The sequence below is a fragment of the Lepus europaeus genome, chromosome 10 (genome assembly GCF_033115175.1).
Source record: "Lepus europaeus isolate LE1 chromosome 10, mLepTim1.pri, whole genome shotgun sequence".
In the NCBI taxonomy this organism is placed as follows: Eukaryota; Metazoa; Chordata; class Mammalia; order Lagomorpha; family Leporidae; genus Lepus; species Lepus europaeus.
The window spans coordinates 100,983,106-101,004,183 of record NC_084836.1 but is presented as its reverse complement, the minus strand read 5'-3'; the positions used below and the strand labels follow the sequence as shown (position 1 = coordinate 101,004,183).

Genomic DNA, 21,078 nt, shown 5'->3' with positions numbered 1-21,078 from the left:
AGTGAGCACCCAGCCCCCACAAGCCCTTGGGGGGATGGAGCAGCAGGGGAGCTTTCTATGGCCCCTTTTCATTCCTCCTCCGGGACCTGGGACCCGCTCGTCCGCCCCCTGGAAACCAGCAGAAGGGAAGCGGGGAGGGCGACCCGAGGCTGCCCAGGAGTGGAGAGCCTCGTCCCAGCGGGACGCACAGGCCCCTGTGGCAATGTCAAGTCTGACCGTTCTGAACTTGTTGCTCCTGAGCCCCGGCCCTCCCCTGTGTGCACTGTGGCAGGGGAAACTGAGGCAAGAGGACTCAGCCACGGTGCGTGCTGAAGGGAGGCAGTGGGAGCTGAGCCGGAGCCCCCACCCCACTCCTCCATGGGCCTCTGGGTGTGTGTGAAGGGGCTCGGTCATGCGCGACCCATCCCCCCGCAGCTGCCGCTCCCACTGCCAGGTGTCCCCAGTGCACCAGGCCTGGAAGATAAACAGCAGGGCCCTGCGGAGGGTCCTCGCCAGACTCGCACCAGTGCCGGGAACGTGGGATCTTTTATTGACAGCAGCGGTGCACAGCACGGTGGGGCCTCGGGGCCCCAGCCAGGGGGGCTTCCCCGCCCCTGCACAGCGCCTGGGCGCTTTCTCAGGGAGGGGCAGGCGGGGAGCAAGGGTGCAGGGCCGGGGAGGGACTTGTCCTGGAAGCCGAGGGCACTCAGGCCCGGGGACCGTGTCCAGGCGGAAGCTCTCCAGGGCCGGCTCGGGCTCCTTCGCAAGGGGGGGGGGGGGCGACGTCTCAAGCTCCGCCTCTCAAGCACTCAGCACCAGAATGTCCTTGGGGGGCAAAACAGAAAGGCTGGTGAGCAGGGCTGGGGTGGCTCTGGCCAGACGCTCGCCTGCCTTTGGTGGGCCCGAGGCACTCCAGGGCAGCAGTAGGTCACAGGGACGGAGCTGCCACACCCCCATCTCCTCTCTCCCCCAGATAAGAAAAGCAGGCCGAGCCGCTCGCCACGGTCATCTTGCAGGACCCAGTGTTCTTAGTGCAAAGATTCTGCAGCCACAAAGCAGTACCAGAGCATACCCCCGTCTGTGAGCGGTGTTAACATACACCAGTGGACGAGTGTGGCAGAAGGGGCAGCTTTTCCTCACGGAATCCCCATCGACAAATGTCTAGGAGTTGCAGTGACAGCAAACCACCACTAGGCGGACACAGCTCTGGTCACTGCTGCGGGCAAGACCCAGGCAGGAAGCCACAGCCAGTGGGAGAGATCCCGTGAGAAACTGGACCCCGGCAGTCCCACGGGGCCTCCCCCAGGTGCGGCGCGGTGACTGCACAGCGGGGGTGCACCTGCAGGACCAGGTCCCGTGGACAGCAGGCTCCCTGGCAGGGCCCTCGGGGAAGGCCACCGTGTCACCTAAGGGTGACCAAACCCCAGCACGGCAACCCAACCGTGAGAAAGCATCAGTCGAAGCCAAACTCAGGGCCTTCCCTCCCGGCAGGCCACAAGGAACGGGCGAGGGACTGTCCCAGGCCGGGGGAGACGAGGGCGCTGTGGGGAAGCCAGCGGCTCCCAGGCGCAGGTGAGATCCTGGCTGGGAGGCGCTGTTTTCCTGGTTTTGATCATTATACTCGGTTATGTCAGACTCTAACACTGGGGGAAGCTGGGAAAAGAACATTCTGGAACCCTTTGTACTATTTTTGCAGTCAGTTCGTAAGTCTACAACTATTTTGAAATAAAAAGTCAGACTAACTGGCCAGGTCCCTGGAGCGATGATAAGAGCAGCTGACCCCCACCTGGCATTCTGTCATCGATACTGCGTCATCTCCTTTATGATTCTGAACTCGAACTCACAGACTGTGTGGCCCACTCACCCACGGGCTTTTAAAACCAGTGTAACTCCTGACTGCGAGAAGTGGGAGGTGTGTCCTTTACGGTAAAATGAGACGTGTTCTGACGCGAGAATACACAAGCACGACTTTCCAGGAAAGAAATATTCACCCCCACGGGTTCCAAAGAGGCCCGAAGAAGAGGGGCTGCAGGGCGGCCGTGGTGGGGACCCCCGGTTTGAGCTGCCTCCCAGGAGCCAGGGCAGACACCACCACTCCCTCGCTCGTGGCCGTGGCCGTGTCTGTGGCCCACCCACGCTGCGGCAAGCGTGCACCGGGACTGGACTCGGGTCCAAACCCCCGATGACTGTGCACAGGCACTAGGCACGCCGAGTCGGTGGTGGAGGTCGTGGTGATGGTGGGGATAGACTCGTGTCCGTCCTCTCACGTGTCCCAGCCCAGCCCTTGGTGTACGTGAACGGCGCCTGTGAGCAGGAGGATGCGTCTTCGTTGGATCTCAGCACAAACTCCACCAGGTGGGTGGTGCCGGGGCCCATTCCCGATGAGAACACTGAGCCCCGCCCACAGTCACCCAGCGGAAACTGGCGGGGCGGGATTTGAACTCTGGCCTCACTCCGTACGCCAGTCCACTACTGACTCCCTGGGCCGAGCTGGGTCTAAAGGTGAGATCCTAGGGAGACTGGCGTGAGAACATGAGGGCGACTTCCGGGCTGCTTACACTGGGGGAGACCGCCTGTCTGCTTCCTCTCCTCTTCAGAGGACAAGCAAGCAGAGTTCTTAGCGTGGGAACAAGAGCCCCTGTGTTCAAACCTCAAGGCATTTGCTGAATCACTTCAACAGTCTCTGTGGGGGCCCCCTCCCCCGGGGGCTGGCTGTGCCCCCATTCTGCTTGTTCACAGCTCGATCCTCAGCCCTCTGCACAGTGCGAGCCCATCGTCCTTCCACCTCAGGCAAGCTGCATACCACTCTGGGCCTCGGTTTTCCCCATCTGTAAGATGGGAGCAGTGGCCGCTATGGTGCGGACCCAGTGAGATTGTGGATGTGAGTTTCCTTCGAGGATTTGAAACGGCCTTGTTCCTTGCTCCTGAGCCCCGTGCTCTGGAAGAGGCCTCTGTTCCCCGCCCTTCCTCCCCCTCCTCCTCCTCCTCCTCCTCTTCTTCCAGTCCTGGCCTGGGGCTTGCAGTGGCCCACGGGGAGCAAAGAGCTCCATCTCCTCCTACCTCCAAGACGTCGATGTCGGCGTTGCTGAAGTCGATGTTGAGGATTTTGGGGAGAGGGACGCCGGAACCCAGCACCGCTGCAAAACAAAGCCAGGGCGTCAGCCTCGCCGGAAGGCGCTGGCGCCGGCAGGAAGACTGGCAGGGTCTTTCGGTTCCTTCTGCCCGCACGCACGCCCCACTCGGCCTCCGCGGCGGTTCCGAGCCTTCCCGATGTGGTCCAGATACCGCCTCCTCTCCAAGGCTCCCGCACCCCAGGCCCAGTAGCCCCAGGCAATCGCCGCACCCTGAGCCACCCGAACTCCTCCAGGACAGGAATCACACACTCTGCTTCCCTCTTGTGGCTCCATGGCACCGTGAGTTCCTGGTGGGCACGGGCCTCGGCCCCAGAGGCCCAGAGCCCTTAGCTGGGCCCAGAGCAGAGGGCGGGTGCTGCCTGGTGAGGGAGGGAGGCCCAGCCAATGACCACGGCGGACTGGCTGCCTGGACAGAGGCCTCGGTTGGGAAGCAGGCAAGGAGGGCGGGTGCGGTCCTTGGCCTTCCAGGGAGCTGAGGACGCCGTGGGCTACTCCACGGGGGCAGCTCTGCCCCCTCCCAATCGTGCTTGGCCAGGGCTCCCTTCCCCGGGGTGCTCCGTGGGATTAATGCTTTAAGGGACCCACTTTGGCCAATCTCTCTCCAACATGAGAACTTGTACTTCAGGGAGATGGAAGGACTCACCCTGAGCTCACACCACCTCTGGGGGGCGGAGCCAGGTGGACAGGCCCCACCTCCAGCCTCCCCGCCCCCGTGCTGTCTCCCGTGGAGCCGCAGTTCCCCTGGTGCCTTGCCCACGGCACCCCTGATGCCACAGAGTCGCCAGGCTGGGCCTGTGCTGTGGAGGACGTGCGGCAGCGTGGCGGCCAGGCCAGGGTCGGGTCTAGGGGCTGCGGCCCGGGGGCTCTGTTCCCACCGCACTTCCCACAGCAACAGCATACCCGGTGGGGCCCGTCACCAGCACACGCTGTTCTCGACAAGTCGGGAAACCTCTGCCTGTACTTTTTTAAAAACAGAGCAAGAGGTTCTGGAGGACGCATCCCGAGGCGCTGAGATGAGCCCACCTGTGTTCTGTGCGTTCTGAACGCTCACACAGGCTTCTCACAGACAGGGCAGGAAGACCGGCACCAGCCCGACAGGGGAGGAACAAGGAAGGGGCGTCACCCCCAGGCACCCCATAAACAGACACAGTCATCATCGGGCAACTGACAATAAATTTTGGGGGCCGGCGCTGTGATGCAGAGGGTTAAATCCCGGTTTGTGGCGCCGGCATTCCATATGGGTGCCGGTTTGAGTCCTGGCTGCTCCACTTCCGATCCAGCTCTCTGCTATGGCCTGGGAAAGCAGTAGAAGATGGCCCAAGTCCTTGGGCACCTGCACCCACGTGGGAGACCCAGAAGAAACTTCTGGCTCCTGGCTTCAGATAGGCTCAGCTCCGGCCATTGCGGCCAATTAGGGAATGAAGCAGTGGATGGAAGATTCTCTCTCTCTCTCTCTCTCTAACTCTGCCTGCCAAATAAATAAATCTTAAAAAAAAAATAAATTTTAGGGGTGGGTGTTTGGTACAGTGGCTAAGATGCTGCTTGAAACGCCAGCATCCCATATCACAGGACCCGGGTTCGAGTCCCGGCTCCGCTCCCCATTCCAGCTCCCTGCTGATGCAGCAGGTGGAGGCTCAAGTACCGGGTGGAGACCCGGATGGAGTTTCCAGATCCTGGCTCGGGCCCAGCCCAGCCCTGGCTGTTGCAGGCCTTTGGGGAATGAGTCAGTGGACGGGAGCTCTGTCTTATCTGTTCTGCAAGTAAATAAATAAATAATTTTTTAAAACTTTCAAAATAAGCAATGTTTAGAGACTGAAGAACACTGGATCTTAGACTTCAGTCAACAAGCTGCGAACATTCTCAGAAATACCATCGGGCGCAGGCCACAGCCCTCGCTCACCGTTCATGGCGGGCAGGAAGGCCAGGTCGAAGATCTTCCCCACCAGCACCTCCAAGAGGCCCACCTGCAGGGCGAGAGGAGCGCTGAGCCCAGGCCGCGCTGCACCCAGCCCTCGAGGGCGCCCTGGCTCCCGCACCCGCTCCCGGATGCTCTGGGCGGTTCTGGCAAGCAGAGCCCCACGGGGCCCCTGCTCCCCTGCCTGCCCAGAGCCCGGTGAGACCTGGCCCCAGGCCCTGCAGAGCAGGCGCTGAGGGAGGCCTTGTTCCCCCCCTCCCCGGGGCACACAGAGCACGGGGCAAGGGCAGTGCCCTGAAGGCCTCAGGCTCGGGCAGCCAACAGCCGCGCTCCCAGCTCGCTCAGCCCTGCAGGAGTGCGGGGGCAGGGGGTGGTAGGCAGGTCACGTAAACTGCCTGGCCACAGCAGGTGGCCGGGGCCGTGTGTCCGTGGGTGCCGCCAGTGGTGGACGGGAAACACTCAAAACCATGACTATGTGTGCACGGAACAGCTACACGGCCTTCTCGTCTTCAGTCCCTAAAAACACAGCGTGCGGCTGTTGGCACAGCACTCACGCCGAGCTGCGCACACAAGGAACCCAGAGACCATTTTAACACACGAGAGGGGCGGCCTTGCAGCAGCGGCCAAGACGCGGCCTGCGACACCTGCGTCCCGTCCAGCAGGGCCTGGGTTGGGGTCTCAGCTCCATTTCTGATTCCAGCTTCCGGCCAATGCCCACCCTGGGGGCACAGGGGCAGCTGACGGCTCAAGCTCTCGGGCCCTGTCACCCTCACGGGAGACCTGGGTTGAGTTGCAGGCTCCTGGGCTCAGGCTGGCCTGGCCCCTGGCATCTGGGGAGTGAACCAGCAGCAGGGAGCTCTCTGCCTTTCAAATTCACTAACTGAAAAAGAAGAAGAAAGGCCACGAGAGGACTTGCTGAGGCTTCCGTGTACAGACCACGTTCCACGGGAGGGGCTGGGGCATCACGGACCGGGCACCCGCAGGCTCCCACGGCCAGCCCCTCTGCCGGGTCACCCCCGCCAGGACCTCCCCAAGCCTTGGTTTCCACGTGTGAGGCCGAGAGTGGGTACAGCAGACGCGAGGCCCCTGCTGCCCGTGCCTCTCCCTAGCGCCGCCATGAATAGCACCAGGACCCCGGGCAAGTCGCGTCCCCTCCCGGAGTGTGGCCTCCCTATTAGGAAATCGGGTTGACAACAGCACGCAAACCCTAAGAGCGCTGTGAGGCCGGAGCGAGCAAAGCTCACGAAGGAGGGGGAGGCGGCTTCAGGGCCCCACGCGGGGGCTGTAACAGAGACGCACATCCATGGCGCGTGAATATGCATCAGGTGTGCACACGTGAACCCTGTGCTCCCCTCGGAGTCCAGAGACTTCCGTTCTAGTCCCGACTGCGCCCACGCCAGCTGTGACGCCTGGGCCAGGTCCTCCCTGGCGATGCCCACGTCACAGGCTGCGGTGTTTGGGGTTCGCAGAGACAAGCACCCTAGCGACTAGGTTTCCGGCCTTGGTCTGTGCACAACGCTTGCCCAGGCTCGGCCGGAAAGCAGCAGCTGGGGGCCTCTGGAGCCTTAGGTGGGGTGGGGGTGGGGGTGCAAGGAGGAGCCAGGCGAGGACGTGGCACCAAGCCCAGGCTGGCGGGCGCCCCAGGGCACGGGGCTCGGGGCCTGGGAACGGATCCACGCCTGCTTGCTTTACAGGTGGGAACCCGGGCTCGCAGTGGGTGGGTGTGGCTCCAGGTCACCCCGAGTCAGCGGCCCCGTAACTCCAGGAGCAACAGGGTCCCCAAGGCTGCCCCAGACATCCTCACCCCGAAGTGGAGAGGCCTGGGCCTGGCAGGTGGCCCCCACTGGGGGCAGCCGTCCCCACGGAACCGTGCCATCGGCACAGCAGGAGCTGTGAGTCTGTGCTCTGGCCACTGCGGCCTCAGTTTCTCCATATGTAAAAGGGGGCTGACAGGGCTGGTGCCAAGCCTCTGGAACCCATGTCAGTCTCACTGGCCCCAACAGCCTCCCGGGGATGCCCTTCCTGGGGCCCGGGCCGGGCACTTACGTCAAAGTTGCCCACGTTCGAGGTTCTCAAGTTGAGGTCTGTCCTGCAGAGAGAGGACACAGCCTGTGAGAAGCAGCGATTGGTTCACGGCCAGGACTCCTCCCCCGGCCTCCTCAGGGAGACTCTTGGCTGGCCCCGGGGGCGGGCAGGGGGAGGGGCAGTGGTTACCAAGGACAAGGCTGGTGCCCAGCCACTGAGCACCAGCCCTGCTAAGGGCCTCCTACGCATAAGGGCTCAAACTGCAGCTCTGCCACCTGCTGGCTGCCTGGCCTTGGCCTACACAGCTCAGCTCTCTGCCTCGGCCTCCTCGTTGCAGAGTGGGCGCTGCTCGGGCTGGACGAGGGCCTGCTATAGAGCACCTAACGGCCGCCATCGCTTTGTTCAATCCCTGGAGCAATGCCACGCGGGGAGGCGGGGGAACTGAGGCCCAGGCACAACTTGTCCCAGTCCCAGAGCGAGGGAAGGACGCCAGGACCCGGGCCCTGCAGCTGTGCCCTTGGCCACCAACGCGCTGTTCTGAGAGAGGCCTGAGGCCCAGGTCTGAGTCACCGCCTCCGTCTCGCGGCACCTGTGTCTCATCTGCAACTGCCAGTCCGGCTGGAGAGGGGCCGGGCCAGAGCTCCCCAGGGGTCTCCCCTAAAGACCGCTCATGTGTGTGTGGGGGGAGAACGGGGGCCATGTGGGAGGGGGCTCCCCACGTAAGGCTCCGCCCTCCTGGCCTCCACGCCCACCCCTGCTCCGGCCACTCTACAGCTCCCGGCTTTACCCCTTTGCTCCCCTGCCTGGAACCGCCAGCTCTGCCCGCCACCGGGCTGTCTCCTCCCCCACTTCGGGGTGAACGTCTCTTCCCTAGGCACTCCTGGGGCTCCGATCAGAGAGCCACTCATCGCCGGCTGAACCAGTGCCTGCGGTAAGAGGCCTTGCGGCGGGGGTTTGGGGGCAATGATGAAGCTGCCACACGGGAAGCCACGTGTCGGAGTGCCTGGGCTGGAGCCCCGCCTGCACTTCCTGTCCAGCTCCCTGCTGTGGCCGGGGAGGCAGCGGAAGACGGCCCAGGTGCGTGGGCCCCTGCACGCACGTGGGAGACCCAGGTGGAGTTCCTGGCTCCCGGCTTCGGCCTGGCCCAGCCCTAGCATTTGGGGACTGAGCCAGTAGACAGATCTCGCTATGTCCCTCCCTGCCTCTCTGCCATTCAAAATCAATCTTTCAAAAAAGGAAAAGAAAACTTAGAACGACACGAGCGCACAGTGGGAATTTTGCACCCAACCTCCTTCATCTTGACAGGTGACACCGGATGCTCTTCCAGGAGCTGAGGGCAGAACTGGGTGAAGGCACAGCTCGGGTTCAGCTCAGCGCCTGGCACAAAGACTTCCAGCAGTGTCACTGGTTCTGGGTCCTACGTGCTGGAGGCCAGCGTCACACAGCTGTCATCAGTGTCACACAGCTGATACCAGGGTCACACAGCTGTCATCAGTGTCACACAGCTGATACCAGTGTCACTGAGCCCTCACCAGTGTCACACAGCTGTCACCAGTGTCACACAGCCCTCACCAGTGTCACACAGCTGTCACCAGTGTCACTGAGCCCCTCACCAGTGTCACACAGCTGTCACCAGTGTCACACAGCCCTCACCAGTGTCACACAGCTGTCACCAGTGTCACTGAGCCCCTCACCAGTGTCACACAGCTGTCACCAGTGTCACACAGCCCTCACCAGTGTCACACAGCTGTCAACAGTGTCACACAGCCATCACCAGTGTCACACAGCCCTCACCAGTGTCACAGCTGTCACCAGCGTCACATCAGGACTGGAGCCCACAGTGCCTGGCTCTGTAGATGGTGCAGTCACCATTGAACACAGAAGTCGCACAACCTGGGTCAGCTCAGGGGCCTCTCTGTGCTCCCTGTGCAGCCTGGGCCCCCTCTCTGTGCTCCCTGGGCAGCCCGGGCCCCCTCTCTGTGCTCCCTGGGCAGCCCGGGCCCCCTCTCTGTGCTCCCTGGGCAGCCCGGGCCCCCTCTCTGTGCTCCCTGGGCAGCCCGGGCCCCCTCTCTGTGCTCCCTGGGCAGCCCGGGCCCCCTCTCTGTGCTCCCTGGGCAGCCCGGGCCCCCTCTCTGTGCTCCCTGGGCAGCCCGGGCCCCCTCTCTGTGCTCCCTGGGCAGCCCGGGCCCCCTCTCTGTGCTCCCTGGGCAGCCTGGGCCCCCTCTGCACCTCAGTCTCCTCCTTGCAAAGTGGAAACAAGGGGTCTGCGCTGTGGCACAGCCATTTAAGCTGCTGCTTGTGTCACCGCCATCCTTTATGGGCACTGGTTCGAGTCCCGGCTGCTCCACATCCGATCCAGCTCCCTGCTAATGGCCTGGGAAAGCATCGGAGAATGGCCCAAGTGCTTGGGCCCCTGCACCCACGTGGGAGACCCTGATGGAGTTCTGGGTTCCTGGCTTCAGCCTGGTCCAGCCCCTGCTGTTGCAGCCATTTGCATGAACCAGTGGATGGACGATCAATCTCTCTTTCTCCCTCTCTCTCTGTCACTCTGCCTTTCAAATAAATAAAATAAAATAAAAATTTAAAGTGAGAATAACCGTGCTGACTTCCCAGGCCCATCAGGAGGCCAGAGCTGGGGAAGCCGTGTGCGAGGCAGGCAGGGCACAGCCTGGTGCAACCCCATCGCTGGCATCATTATTATTACTGTTGCCATTGTTGTTGTTGGCAATAAGTCCAACAGACGACATTAGGGCTATGGCTTCCCCCACCCCGCCCGTGGGCTCAGCAGGCATGGGCTTTGTTCACCTCTGCAGGCTCCTGGATTTCCCCGGGCCTGACAGCCACCTGGGGGCTGCATCCCCCAGGGCCCCCTGGGAGCCAGCAGCGGTCACACGGCCCCGGCCGCAGCCCCTTACTTGTCCAGCTTGGCGTCGATCATGAGCTTATCGCCTTCCACGGAAAACGAGGCCAGGAGGTCGGTGTTCTGGGGGGAGGCAAGGAGGAGGAAGGGCACTGTGACCCCGGGGGCCGCTGCATGCCTGGCCGAGCCACCTCCAGCCCCGAGGTCACCGAGGCCTTGGGCTACCTCCTGCCCAAGCCCCAGCCTCTGGGCAACACGCACGGTGCACAGGGACCCTCTGCGGGGAAGGAGGTAGGAAGAAGAAATTATTTGCACGTCAATCACGCTCACCACGTCGATGAGGCAGATGGTGGTCTCCACGTCGTTGGGCTGGGAGACCACGACCTCGGAAGTGGCAAACACCTGCACCAGCGCCTTGTCCTTCTGCAGCGTCACCGACGGCGGGTTGGGCACCTGGATCTTGATGGTGAGTGGGCGGGGCTCGGGGTACTGCTGGAACACCTGTGGGCGGGCACCAGGCCGGCTGGGCGGGGTCCTTGGTGGCAGTGGGTGCCCAGGGGGTCGTCGGTCACCCTCTAAACACAGAGCCCGGGGGCTGTGTCCCGCCCACTGCAGGTGAAGCCAGAGGCCCTGGGGAGGACGGACCCCTCCCCCGCCTCTGACACGTGCTGTGCAGATGCAGTCACAGCCTGGAGCACGAGCCCTGCGTTCAGGACCTGGGAGCGGGAAGGGAGGTGGCGGGCCGCTCAGTCACCGCAGCTGCTCCGGGGGCAGTTTTCCCGCAGGTCGCGAGCCCAGGCGCTTGGACACCTTCCCAGAGCTTCCCAGAGCAGGAAAGTCCCCGCCTTGGGGTGTCCACAGTTTCGCTCTAGAGCGAGGCTCGGGCCGCGCCACCTGTCCGGGTCTCCTGGGTCCCCGGCTGCCTGCAGGCGGCTTCCCCCCAGCTGATCTGCTGACCAAAGGTGCAGCCTGCCACATGACAAAATAACTGATTCACCCCCAAAACAGCAGCGGAAGGAGCACTCTTGTAGCGAGCGCTGGCACCAGGCCGCGGGGCGGGCGCCAGGGCCTCTGTCCCCGTCCTTGCCGCCCTCCCACGTGCAGCTCTTGGTCATTGGCAAGGTCAGCCATCGGCTCACGTGCTGATTGCAGCCTCCGGCAAACTGGCTCCCGGCGCCTCGATTCCCCAGAGCAGCCTGCGTAGTCACAGCTCCCTCACGGGGATGCCAGCATCCCCAAGTAGCAGGGCCTGAACGTCCTGCTGGCTCCGGCCAAGCCTGTCCCCCGGGGACTGCAGCCCAGCCGGGGGCTCCAGGACACAGCCCTGGGCATCGGCTCGACCTGCAGCCACCCCACGGCCTGAGGCCCCCCTACCCCTTGGGCCCAGCCCTGTCCCGGCCTCATCAGGTGCCTCTCCGCCTCTACCTTCTTCTCCCTTGTGGCCCCAAGGATGGGAGCCGATTGGGACCAAATGAAAGAGTGCGTCTAAGCATAAGTCATGGGCTGGACAGCGCAGTGCAGTGCGCAAGCGCAGTGGTCCAGAAAAAAAAAAAAAGGTCCCGGTTGGAGGGGGTCCCTGGGACAAGGTGGAGCCCCCAGCATGTCTTAAACCGGGTATTCGCGCCGCTGCAGTTCCGCCTTCAGCCACAAGACGGCGATCGCGACCGCCTGTTGAGCTTGGTCTCCGCCCCCAGATGCAGGCTTAGAACCTCGCCCTTGAATTCCACCCAGGACCAGACAGGGCAGGTGGGAAAAAGATGGAAAGCGCCCACGCAGCCGGGATCCCGGCCTCCCTGCGCCCCTGCGAGGTGAGTACCAGCGACTGAGCCCTGGCTACCAGGTGCAGGCTCACGGGCTTCGCACAGGAGCTGGGCATCCCACAAGCCTTTGCTCCAACTGTGGATGGCCTCCCACCGGACGAGAGTGTGCTTGCTCCCATTAGAAGGATTGGTTAACAGCAGTAGTTAATGCCTGCCAAGTGCCTGCCCTGTGCCCGGGTTCCAGATGCCAGGTCCACAGCTGCCCCGGGAGGCCAACGTTGTTAACCCCATTTTCCAGCTGAGAACACTGAGGCTCAGAGAGATGCTGTCACTGGCCCGAGATGACAGGACTGGGATGTGCTGGTCATGTCTCCCTGTGCCACAGAGCCGGCTGGTTCCCTCTGAGCGCCCAGGCACCCCGACTGCCCGGCCCTGTGTGGGCACCTCCCAAAACTGTCTGAACCTGCATCCTGTTTGGACAATGAGGAAGCCACAGCTCAGAGACGTTAAGGCTCCAGCCCAAAGTCACACAGCAAAGGAGCAGCCAGGCCAGGACCAGACCCGCACAGGCTGAGACCGGCTCCAAGCCTTGGTCACTGCCGCCCCACCCAGTGCTGGGCGTCTTCCCTTCTGCCTGCGGACCGGGGCCCCCCGCCTCACCTACCTTGGGAATCAGGGCCCCGAGCGTGGCCGTGGTGAGTGGAGGAAGCTCTTCAAACTGCAGGACAAGCAGAAGGGTCACATCAGGCCCTGCGGGGACAGCCAGGAGCTGCTGGCGCAGTGGTCAACCCCCACCGCCAGGGGGCGCCTCTCCCTCCGAGACACTCTCCATCCCCCACCCCACCCAGGCTCTGCCTTTGCAGTGGCGGCCACGCCCTCACATGGGGCAGCCGGGACCGTGTGCAGGGCAGGAGGCTGTACCGGAGTGGCTCTTCTCTAAAAACCCGCTGCTGCTTGAAACCAGGGTGCATCGCCGTGTCTGCGCACCCCTCTGGGGCCCAGGACGCCCTGCCCCTGCCGCGCTCTGGCTCGGCTGTCTTCCGGGTGGCTCGCTGGGCAGAGCTCCAGGCCGAGGGGCAGGAAGCCCGCGCCAGGGGCAGAGAGGGCTCGGGACAAGAGCGATGCAGCAAAAATGAGACCCGCCCCCCCGCAGCGTGCAGCTCGGAGCAGAGGGCTCCGGGCACAGGTTCTGCGCTCTGCTGGTCAGCGAGAGGCTAACCGTGCACCGGCCCCAGCGGTCACTTCCCTCTCGCTGGAATCAAAGATCGTGGTGGATCTTTGGAGAACGCCTTGTGCTTAGGAGCTGAACCATGGCGTTTGTGGAGCCAGATGTCCCAGTGCAGCTAAAAGCTCCAATCGCTCACGAACAGGGTGGACAGAAAGATGGGGAGATAGAGAGACAGGCAGATCCTGGATGACGGGATGGGTGGGTGAGTGACTGGCCGATGGACTGGAGGATGATGGGGCGGGTGGGTGGGTGGGTGGGTAGGTGGATGGGTAAGTGGTGGTGGGTAGGTGGCTAGGTGGATGAGTGGGTGGGTGGATGGGTGGGGGGTGGGTAGGTGGATGGGTGGATGTGTGGGTGGGTGGCTGAGTGGTGGGTAGATGTGTGGATGGATAGATAGTTGGAGGGGAGGGAGGGTGGACGGGTAGGTAGGGTGGCTAGGTGGCCAGGTGGGTGGCCAGGAGGGCAGATGGGTGCCTGTGAGGCCAATGTGGCAGAATACTACGCGGTGGGCTCGGTGAGGGTCACTCGTGTTTTCTAACTTCTCTGAAGGCTTGAATATTTTAGAGAAGCTGTGTGGCCGGGAGTCGGCCCCGCCTTTCTGTTCCTTGGGGCTCGGCGGCACCGCGAGAGCGGGTTCTCGGCGTTCACACGGAAGCGCACAGGGACACACGTGTGTGAACGCGGCCCCTCCAGAAAGGGCTGGAATGAACGAAGTCGACTGGAGCGGGGAGCCACGGCCTCGCCGCGCCTGGGTGTGCGCCGAGCCTCAGGCACCCGTCCGAGCGCACACCCGGGGAGAGGCCAGGGCCGAGGGCCACGCCCAGCTCGGGCCGCAGTGGCGTGGGGGCAGCACGCACCATGCCGTTGGTGATGTCAATGTCCAGCGCCCGCTCTTTTTGCAGCAGTGTCAGCACCGAGCCCAGGAAGTTGGCGGAAATGGCCAGCTGGGAGTTGGTGTTCTCGCCCATCGGGGGCAGCTCCGGCATCCTGGGCCTGGGCGACGTGGCCGGCCGCCCCAGCGGGTAGTCGATGAGCTCTCCTCCGGCCTCCCCGACCAGGGTCTGCGGAGCAGGGGGGGCCCTCAGTGGGGGGAGGACGGGCAGACGGAGCCTGGAGGCTGGCTGGGCTCGGAACCTGCCTCCAGGCAGCCCTCCTTGATTCAACCCCCGGGCCACTTACAGCCCCAAGCCGCCTTCCATTTGTGCTGGGTTGGGACCTCGTACAGTCCCTGCTGTATGGCCACCACATACACAGACAGTGACGTGGATCCCCCTCTCCCAAGCCCCCTACCACGTGGCTTCCCCCGGGCTCTTCTCCCTCTCGAACTTTTCCCCTGTTACATGCCACTCATCTGCTAGGTCTCGGGTCAGGTGTCACCTCCTCCAGGCAGCCCTCCTTCACTTCCCTGAGGCTCTATCACAGCAGTGGATTGGTAACTGCATCTTTGTTTGAGGGCGTGAGCCTCTACAGCCCATACCCTGCAATGGGTTGGCATTCCCACTGGGGCAGGGAGGCCCAGGGCCTGGGCACAGCAGTGACCCCAGGTGTGTCTGCCCAGATCTGTGTCCAGGAATGCATCAGCTGTGCCCGTGTGCACAGGTGGGGAGCACGGGTGTGCACCTGCACGTCTGTGTGGGGTGCGGGGGTGGGGGCCGCTGGGGAGGGTGCGGGAGCCTCGTGCGTGTGGGGGCCGGGCCGGCCATGTGCTGGAAGGGCTGGCGCCTGAGCCCCGACTGCGGGCCCCTCTTCCCACCTTGGCCTCCAGCGGCCTCACACTGGGGCAGCTTGAAATTGGCCGCGGTGGGCGTGCCATGGCGGTCAGCAGAGCTGCTAATTGGGACTTTTTTTTTTACAGCGGTCTCAGTGAGGCGCTGGGGAAGTGCTCCCCAGTGCTCCAGCAGCTGGCAGGGGGCCGCCGGGGTTCACATCCCAGGTCCACGCCTGTTAGCTGCGTGGCCTTGGGCAGGTGGTCTGACCTCTGCTGTGAGCTCAGACTGAGTAGAACTGGGCAAGCAGCGGGCCGGGGTCGGCTCTGGCTGCAGAAGGGGTCCGGGTGATCAGGGAACGCTGCCATCAAAGGCTGCCTCCCAGGCACTCGCCAGGGTGCTGGGGCCCTGGCTCCACCCTGCCTGCGGGGGGGGGGGGGGGGCGCTGCCCCAGCTCCAGCCCAGCCCTGCCCGGGCCCTGGCACCACCCTGGCCCTGTACCACCTCGGCCCTGGCCTTGGCCCCGCCCCGGCCCCATCCCGGCCTCGCACTCACGTTGAGGTCCAGCTCCAGGAACTCGCCCGTCACGAGCGGGAGGCTGGAGAAGGTGTACTGCACACTTCCCAGGATGCCCAGAGGCACAAGGGCTGTGGGCAAAGGCGAGGGTCACAGGGAGGTCCCGCAGCCCAGCCCGGGGGCCGTGGCTGGGCGGTGGGGTGTGGCCAAGGCGCCAGCTGCAGACCCCGCGGGCAGCCTCTCCCTTGCTGTGTGGCCTCAGGCAGATCGCGGCACTGCTCTCTGCACCTCGGGGTCCTCCCCCACAAATGGGTTCTGTGAGCCTCTCGGGGAAGGCGGACTGGGATCCTGGAGGTGTCTGACCTTGCAGATGGACCCATGGCACACCAGGGAAGCGTTTGGTGCTCCAAACTGGCGCTACGGGCAGCCCCGCCTCCTGGGAGAGGCTCGCCCTTCCTCGCTCCCCTGACTTGGGACAGCCATGTTCAAGCTGCCTGGTGTCCCAGGGCAGCGGGCGCACCGTGAGAGAGGGCTGCCCTGCACAGTTGTAGAGGCCGCGCACTGCCCAACTCAAGGTGCTGCCATCCATTGTAACCCTGGGGTGGGGCAGTGCCCCAGCTGCACAACCGCCCGGGGCGGGCTGCCTTCAGGATGCTCACTCAGGGCTCCAGGGCCTGGCTCTGAGGACCTGCGCAGTCTCCACTCGCCCTCTGGGCCCTCTGTGGGCTGCAGTCGGGGAGGGTCCACCCAGGTCCACACAGAGCCCTGCCGGGAAGCCCCTCCCTCCAGGGGGCAGAGGAGAGGCCGGGCCCCCAGGCGCTGGGCCCTCCTCCCACAGGCGGCTGTGCCCGGCTGGCCCAGGGCAGGCATCAGTAGATGGTGGCGGGGGACTCACAGTCCACGAGACCCAGCTGGTCGTTCACGAGACCCAGCACCACATCCACGACGGGGCAGAGCTGCAGGGGGAAACATCCGGGAGCCGCTGTGATGCTGGCCCTGCGCCAGGCACTGTCCTCCCCACGGCCCCGGGGGCAGGGCTCTGTCCTCACTCCCATACCACAGATGGGAAAATTGAGGCCCAGGCAGCTGCCGTGACTTGTCACCCAGCTGGGAGTCGATCCCAGAACTGGGGCCTTCTCCAGCTCCCTGGCTTGTCCCTAACTGGTCTGTCCCTGCGTGTCCCTGGGGAGCCTGCCCAGACCGCCAGGAACACGCCCAGCCCCCGGCGTCCCCCGTCCTGGGAAGGCCACCGTGCGCCCTAGGAATGGAGGGTGGGCCGCGGCCGGGCCTGGGGGAGGCTCGTGCTCCCTGCTCCCCAGGCCAATCCTTACCAGGTCGGGGAGGACGTTGGCCAGGACTCGGTTCACCAAGTTGTCCACGAGGTTCGGGAGAAGCCTGCAGAGAGGGGAGCAGGCTGCGGCCAGGGGCACGCAAGGCTGCCGGCACCAGGTCCCTGGCTCGGGCTCTGAGCGCCCGGAGGGACAGAGCCTGCTCCCCTGTGTCTGGGACCAGGACACCCAGGGAAATTGGTTTGCTGAGCTCTTCCACGGGCCTGGCTGTTCCGGCTTCGTAGCTGCAAAGCCAGTCCCTCCCGGGGCACTTGCCTCCACTTTGTGCCTTCCCCCTGCGACACTGAGTGCATGGTTTTACCCACGTGCAGCTGCCAACCCAGAACTTGGGAGGCCGAGGTGATGGTGCCGATGGGTGGGTCCCAGCCACCCGTGTGGGAGACCAGGTGGAGGTCCCAGCCCTAGCCATGGTGGGCATTTGGGGAGTGAACCACCGACGGGAGTGCCCTCTCTGTCTACCTCTCTCTCTCCATCTGTCTGCCTTTCACATAAATGAAAAAGAAATTATTTTTTAAAGAAAGATGGGGAGGTGTGATCCATTTTACAGATAGGGAAATCAAGGTCCAAGGGCATGACCCAGACAGAGTAAGTTCTCAGTGTACCGCCCCCCCCAACCCCTAGGCAGCTGGTGATGGAGGGGAGTGGATGAGACCTGCAGAGCCACCGGCAATCCAGAAGCTGGCCCGAGCAGGAGGCGGGCAGCATGGCCAGAGCTGCACCAAAGGCCCCTGGGGCTTTCACCCTCAGGAACCTGCGCCCCGCCCCCCGGACGTCACCCGGGTCCCCTCCCCCAGCGTCACCGCTGACTGCGCAGTTTGGCAGAGCAGGACCCAGTCCTGCTCAGATCCCTCCCCTGGGGCGCAGGACACGGCTCCCCTTCAAGGCCCCCCGAGGTCTCCACGCGGAGGGCAGGGCACGCACCCTCGCAGGAGCTTCACTTTGATGCCTCCCAGGAGGGTGTCACAGCGCTCGATGACGAGCCGCGGGTACCCCGTGCGGTCCATGGTCAGCCGGACCTTGGCGGTGATGTTCACCTCCACGGCGATGTCCAGGAAGCCGATGAGACTGCAGGCGACCCAGGGGCCGGGGAGCAGAGGGTCACCGGGTGGCCGAGGCCCTGGCTCGTGCTCGGGACCCCTCAGGTCATCTGTGCCCAGATCTCCTCCCCCCGACCTGCCCTATGCCACCTGCAGGCTGGGGGAGCCCCAAAGGCCAGGGACGGGGTTCAGTGTGCACTCTGGTTGCCAAGGTGACCATCCCAGCCCCCTGAGCTTAACAGAGGGGCCCTGAAGGTGGCTTTGGTGCTGAGTTGAGCACCTGCTATGTGGCAGGTGCCATCCAGGGAGGCACCTTGTTTATGGTTATGGCCACAGCCACGTGACTCTGCCTCGTGCTCACGTTGGAACGACAGACAGAAACTGACAGGGAGGCGCCGTGCCCACGCCCTCCCTGCTGGGGTGGGGTGCACACCTCTTCCCGTTGATGGCCACGCGGGTGTACAGGCTCAGGTAGACGCCAACGCCGGGCAGCAGCCGCACGGACACCCGCGGGAGGGTCAACTCCACGATGCGCAGCCTGCACAGACCAGGGCCGTGAGCAGCAGCCACCACCACCCCCACCTCTGGCCGCCCGCTCAGCCCGGAGCGCCCGCCCCGCCCTCACGCCCGTCTCCACTGAGGCCTGCGGCTCCCGAGCAGCACTTCGGGAAAACGCACAGAGGTTAAAGGCGAGCACGCCACGACCCATTAGCCACGGCCTGGACCCGCCACCCACGTTCTGTCCGTGTCCTTCGAGTCATTGTGCCACATCAAACATGTCTTTTCCAGGCTTGTCCCTTCGACCCTCTGCCCGGGGCCCTCCCGGGCTTCCTACAGATTTCAGGTCTAGGCCCTCCTCCTCCGGGAAGCCTCCCCTGACCTGCCCCAGGGAGATAAACTCCCCCGCTTCTCCATGAACTTCCTGCACAGCTGTCACTGAGCCACAGCCATGGACCCCACCAGCCTGCAAGCTGCCCCAGACCGGGCTGTATCTCTCCTTGGCTAACCATTGGCTCTGTCCCCGGTGCCGGCACGGTGTCCCCCCAGAGTGGGAGTTCTGGGTATTTGTTGAATTAAATAATGACCATGAAGAGGTGGGGCATTGCTGATAAAAAACACGGGCGGGAGCTGAGGCGCAGCAGATGGAGGGCCACCTGCAACACTGGCTTCCCATATCTGAGCACTGGTGCGAGTCCCGGCTGCTCCACTTCCAGTCCAGCTCCCTGCTAATGCGCCTGGGAAAGCAGGGGAGGATGGTTCAAGTCCTTGGACCCCTGAACCCGCGTGGGAGACCTGGAAGAAGCTCCTGGCTCCTGGCTTCAGCCTGGCTCAGCCTTGGCCATGCAGCCAACTGGGGAGTGAACCAGAGGATGGAAGACCTCTCTCTCTGTCTCTTTCCCTCAGTCACTCTGCCTTTCAAATACATAAATAAATCTTAAAAAAAAAAAAAAAAGAAGCTATAGTATATCATCATTGGGCATACTCTTACACCTTGAGGCTTCTCCCACTTACCCTCTGCCACTGTGCATGCTACAGAGGGGGAAACAGACTCTGGCACAGGTGAACAGGCCGAGTGGGGTCTGCCTGGGGGCGGGGCCGGGGGCGGGGCCGGGGGCGGGGCCGGGGCGGGGCCGGTGGGCCCAGGGGAGAGCCTGGCCTCCTTACCCTGTGATGCCTTGCACCGTGCTGATGATGCCACCCTCTCCGAGCACGCCCAGAACGCCTCCTCCTCCGAGAAGTCCTCCATCGCCCAGGAGACCGCCTCCGCCCAGCAGGCCACCCTGGCCCGACAGGATGCCGTCTGTCGCCAGCATGCCCCCGGTGCCCAGCAGGCCGCCGGGGCCCAGCGCGCCCGTGGCCACCCCAGCTGGGATCTCTCCGGGCTGCAGGTCTCGCCGCAGGTCCCGCCGGTGAAGCCGGTGCCCGGGGGCCGGAGCCTCGGCCGACCGGTAGCGCCCGGCGCCCGGGGGCCCGCTGTGCTCGCCCGGGGCCGCGCGGTAGTCGCCGCGTCGCAGGTCGCGGACGCTGCCGTCGGGCTCCAGGATCTCGCCGTAGCGGTACTTGCCGCCCAGCTGCGCGGCGTTGTCGCTGGCCTCCACGCGGCCGTACTTGTAGTTCCCGCCCAGCTGCTTGCCGTGGGCGTATGTGGGGGGCGGCTCCCGGACGTGGAAGTCATTGTAGGGGACGCCGCCCACACCTCGGGGGAATTCCACGCGTCTGTAGTCGTTGGGACGGTGGCGACCTCCACCCAAAAGACCGCCGCCCAGCAGACCCCCACCGCTGCCACCTAGGAGCCCCCCACCGCCGCTGCCGCTGCCGCCCAGGAGCCCCCCACCGCTGCCACCTAGGAGCCCCCCGCCGCTGCTGCCGCCCAGGAGCCCCCCACCGCTGCCACCTAGGAGCCCCCCACCGCTGCTGCCGCCCAGGAGCCCCCCGCCGCTGCCACCTAGGAGCCCCCCGCCGCTGCTGTCGCTGCCGCCCAGGAGGCCCCCACCCAACAGGTCACCCCCGCCCCCTCCACCGCCACCTCCAAGCAGACCCCCCAGGAGCCCGCCGCCCCCACTGCTTCCGCCTCCGCTTCCGCCCAGCAAGCCGCCCAGGAAAGGCCCGCCAGCGCCGGCACCGGCTTTACCCACGGGCACCTCGCGCAGGGCCGAGCGCAGGGCGTCGCTCTGCTGTAGGGCGCCCGAAATGGCTGTGGGGGGCAGAGGGCACAGACACCGTCAGTGGCCCAGCCCCTCCTTGGCCGCCACCTGCACCCTGTGAGCCCACGGTGAGCCTGGGGCTGGCTGGGCTCTCCCTGCGCTGCCTAAGCCACCTGCACCTCCCTCCTCCTCCTCCCTTCCAGGGGCTGCGCCCTTCACAGCCGCCTGGGTCGAGGCAAGGCCAGGGCAGTGGTCCCGCTGCGGGGAGGCCTGCGCACACATCTCCTGCTTCTGATGGCCTTGGCTGGGAACTGGGGCAGGAGCGAGTCGGGGGTGCCAGGGACGGTGGCAGCGCCCCCGGGAGGGCCTTCTCTGCAGCGGGCGCTGTGCTGGTCTCCAGTGGGTCCTGTCATTTCATTCTAGTGCTTGCAGGTAGGGACCATAATTACACCTGCTTTCCAGATGGGGAAACTGAGGCCCAGAGAGGAGTAGCCACCTGGCCGTATGGTGTGGGGGCCACCGGCAGGGGGAGGGTCCCTGGGCACTGCCAGCCCCGCCCACCCCAGGCCACCCGACCCCCTTCAGGCCTGGACTCACCGTTGCTCAGCACGTCCTTGGTGACCCTGAGGACCGTGTTTGTTTTGACTGTGTCTTGGCAGACCCCACGCGCCGCCGCCATGGCCAAAGCAGCCACATAGCAGGCTGCCCACATGCTGGCCGCTGCCCTGCAGAGGGGACAGTCACTGCAGGGCAGGGCCCCATGCCACCACCCGGGCCAGGAGAGAGTCGTATGTGGACCCCGAGACCCAGAGACAGGGGGACCAAAACTCCCGGTCTCACCCATTATCTGATGCCACAGCACAGGCTCATGAGCCAATGTGACACAGTGTGTGGACGTCTGATTCCGCCCCCAGGAGCTCCAGA

At 64.5% G+C, this 21,078-nt stretch overlaps 1 protein-coding gene across 1 annotated transcript; it reads right to left on the bottom strand.

The window, feature by feature from the left end:
* Positions 1–780: 780 nt before the first annotated feature.
* On the bottom strand, positions 781–20,866 carry BPIFB4 (BPI fold containing family B member 4). Its single transcript, XM_062202337.1, has 16 exons — positions 20,752–20,866; positions 20,142–20,204; positions 19,175–19,706; positions 17,943–18,047; positions 17,394–17,537; positions 16,455–16,518; positions 16,019–16,079; positions 15,163–15,254; positions 13,759–13,962; positions 12,338–12,391; positions 10,244–10,414; positions 9,969–10,036; positions 7,075–7,117; positions 5,014–5,077; positions 3,040–3,116; positions 781–804 (listed from the first exon to the last, which is right to left on the bottom strand). Exons 1-16 carry the CDS (start codon positions 20,864–20,866, stop codon positions 781–783), a joined length of 1,881 nt encoding a protein of 626 aa, XP_062058321.1.
* Positions 20,867–21,078: the final 212 nt, after the last annotated feature.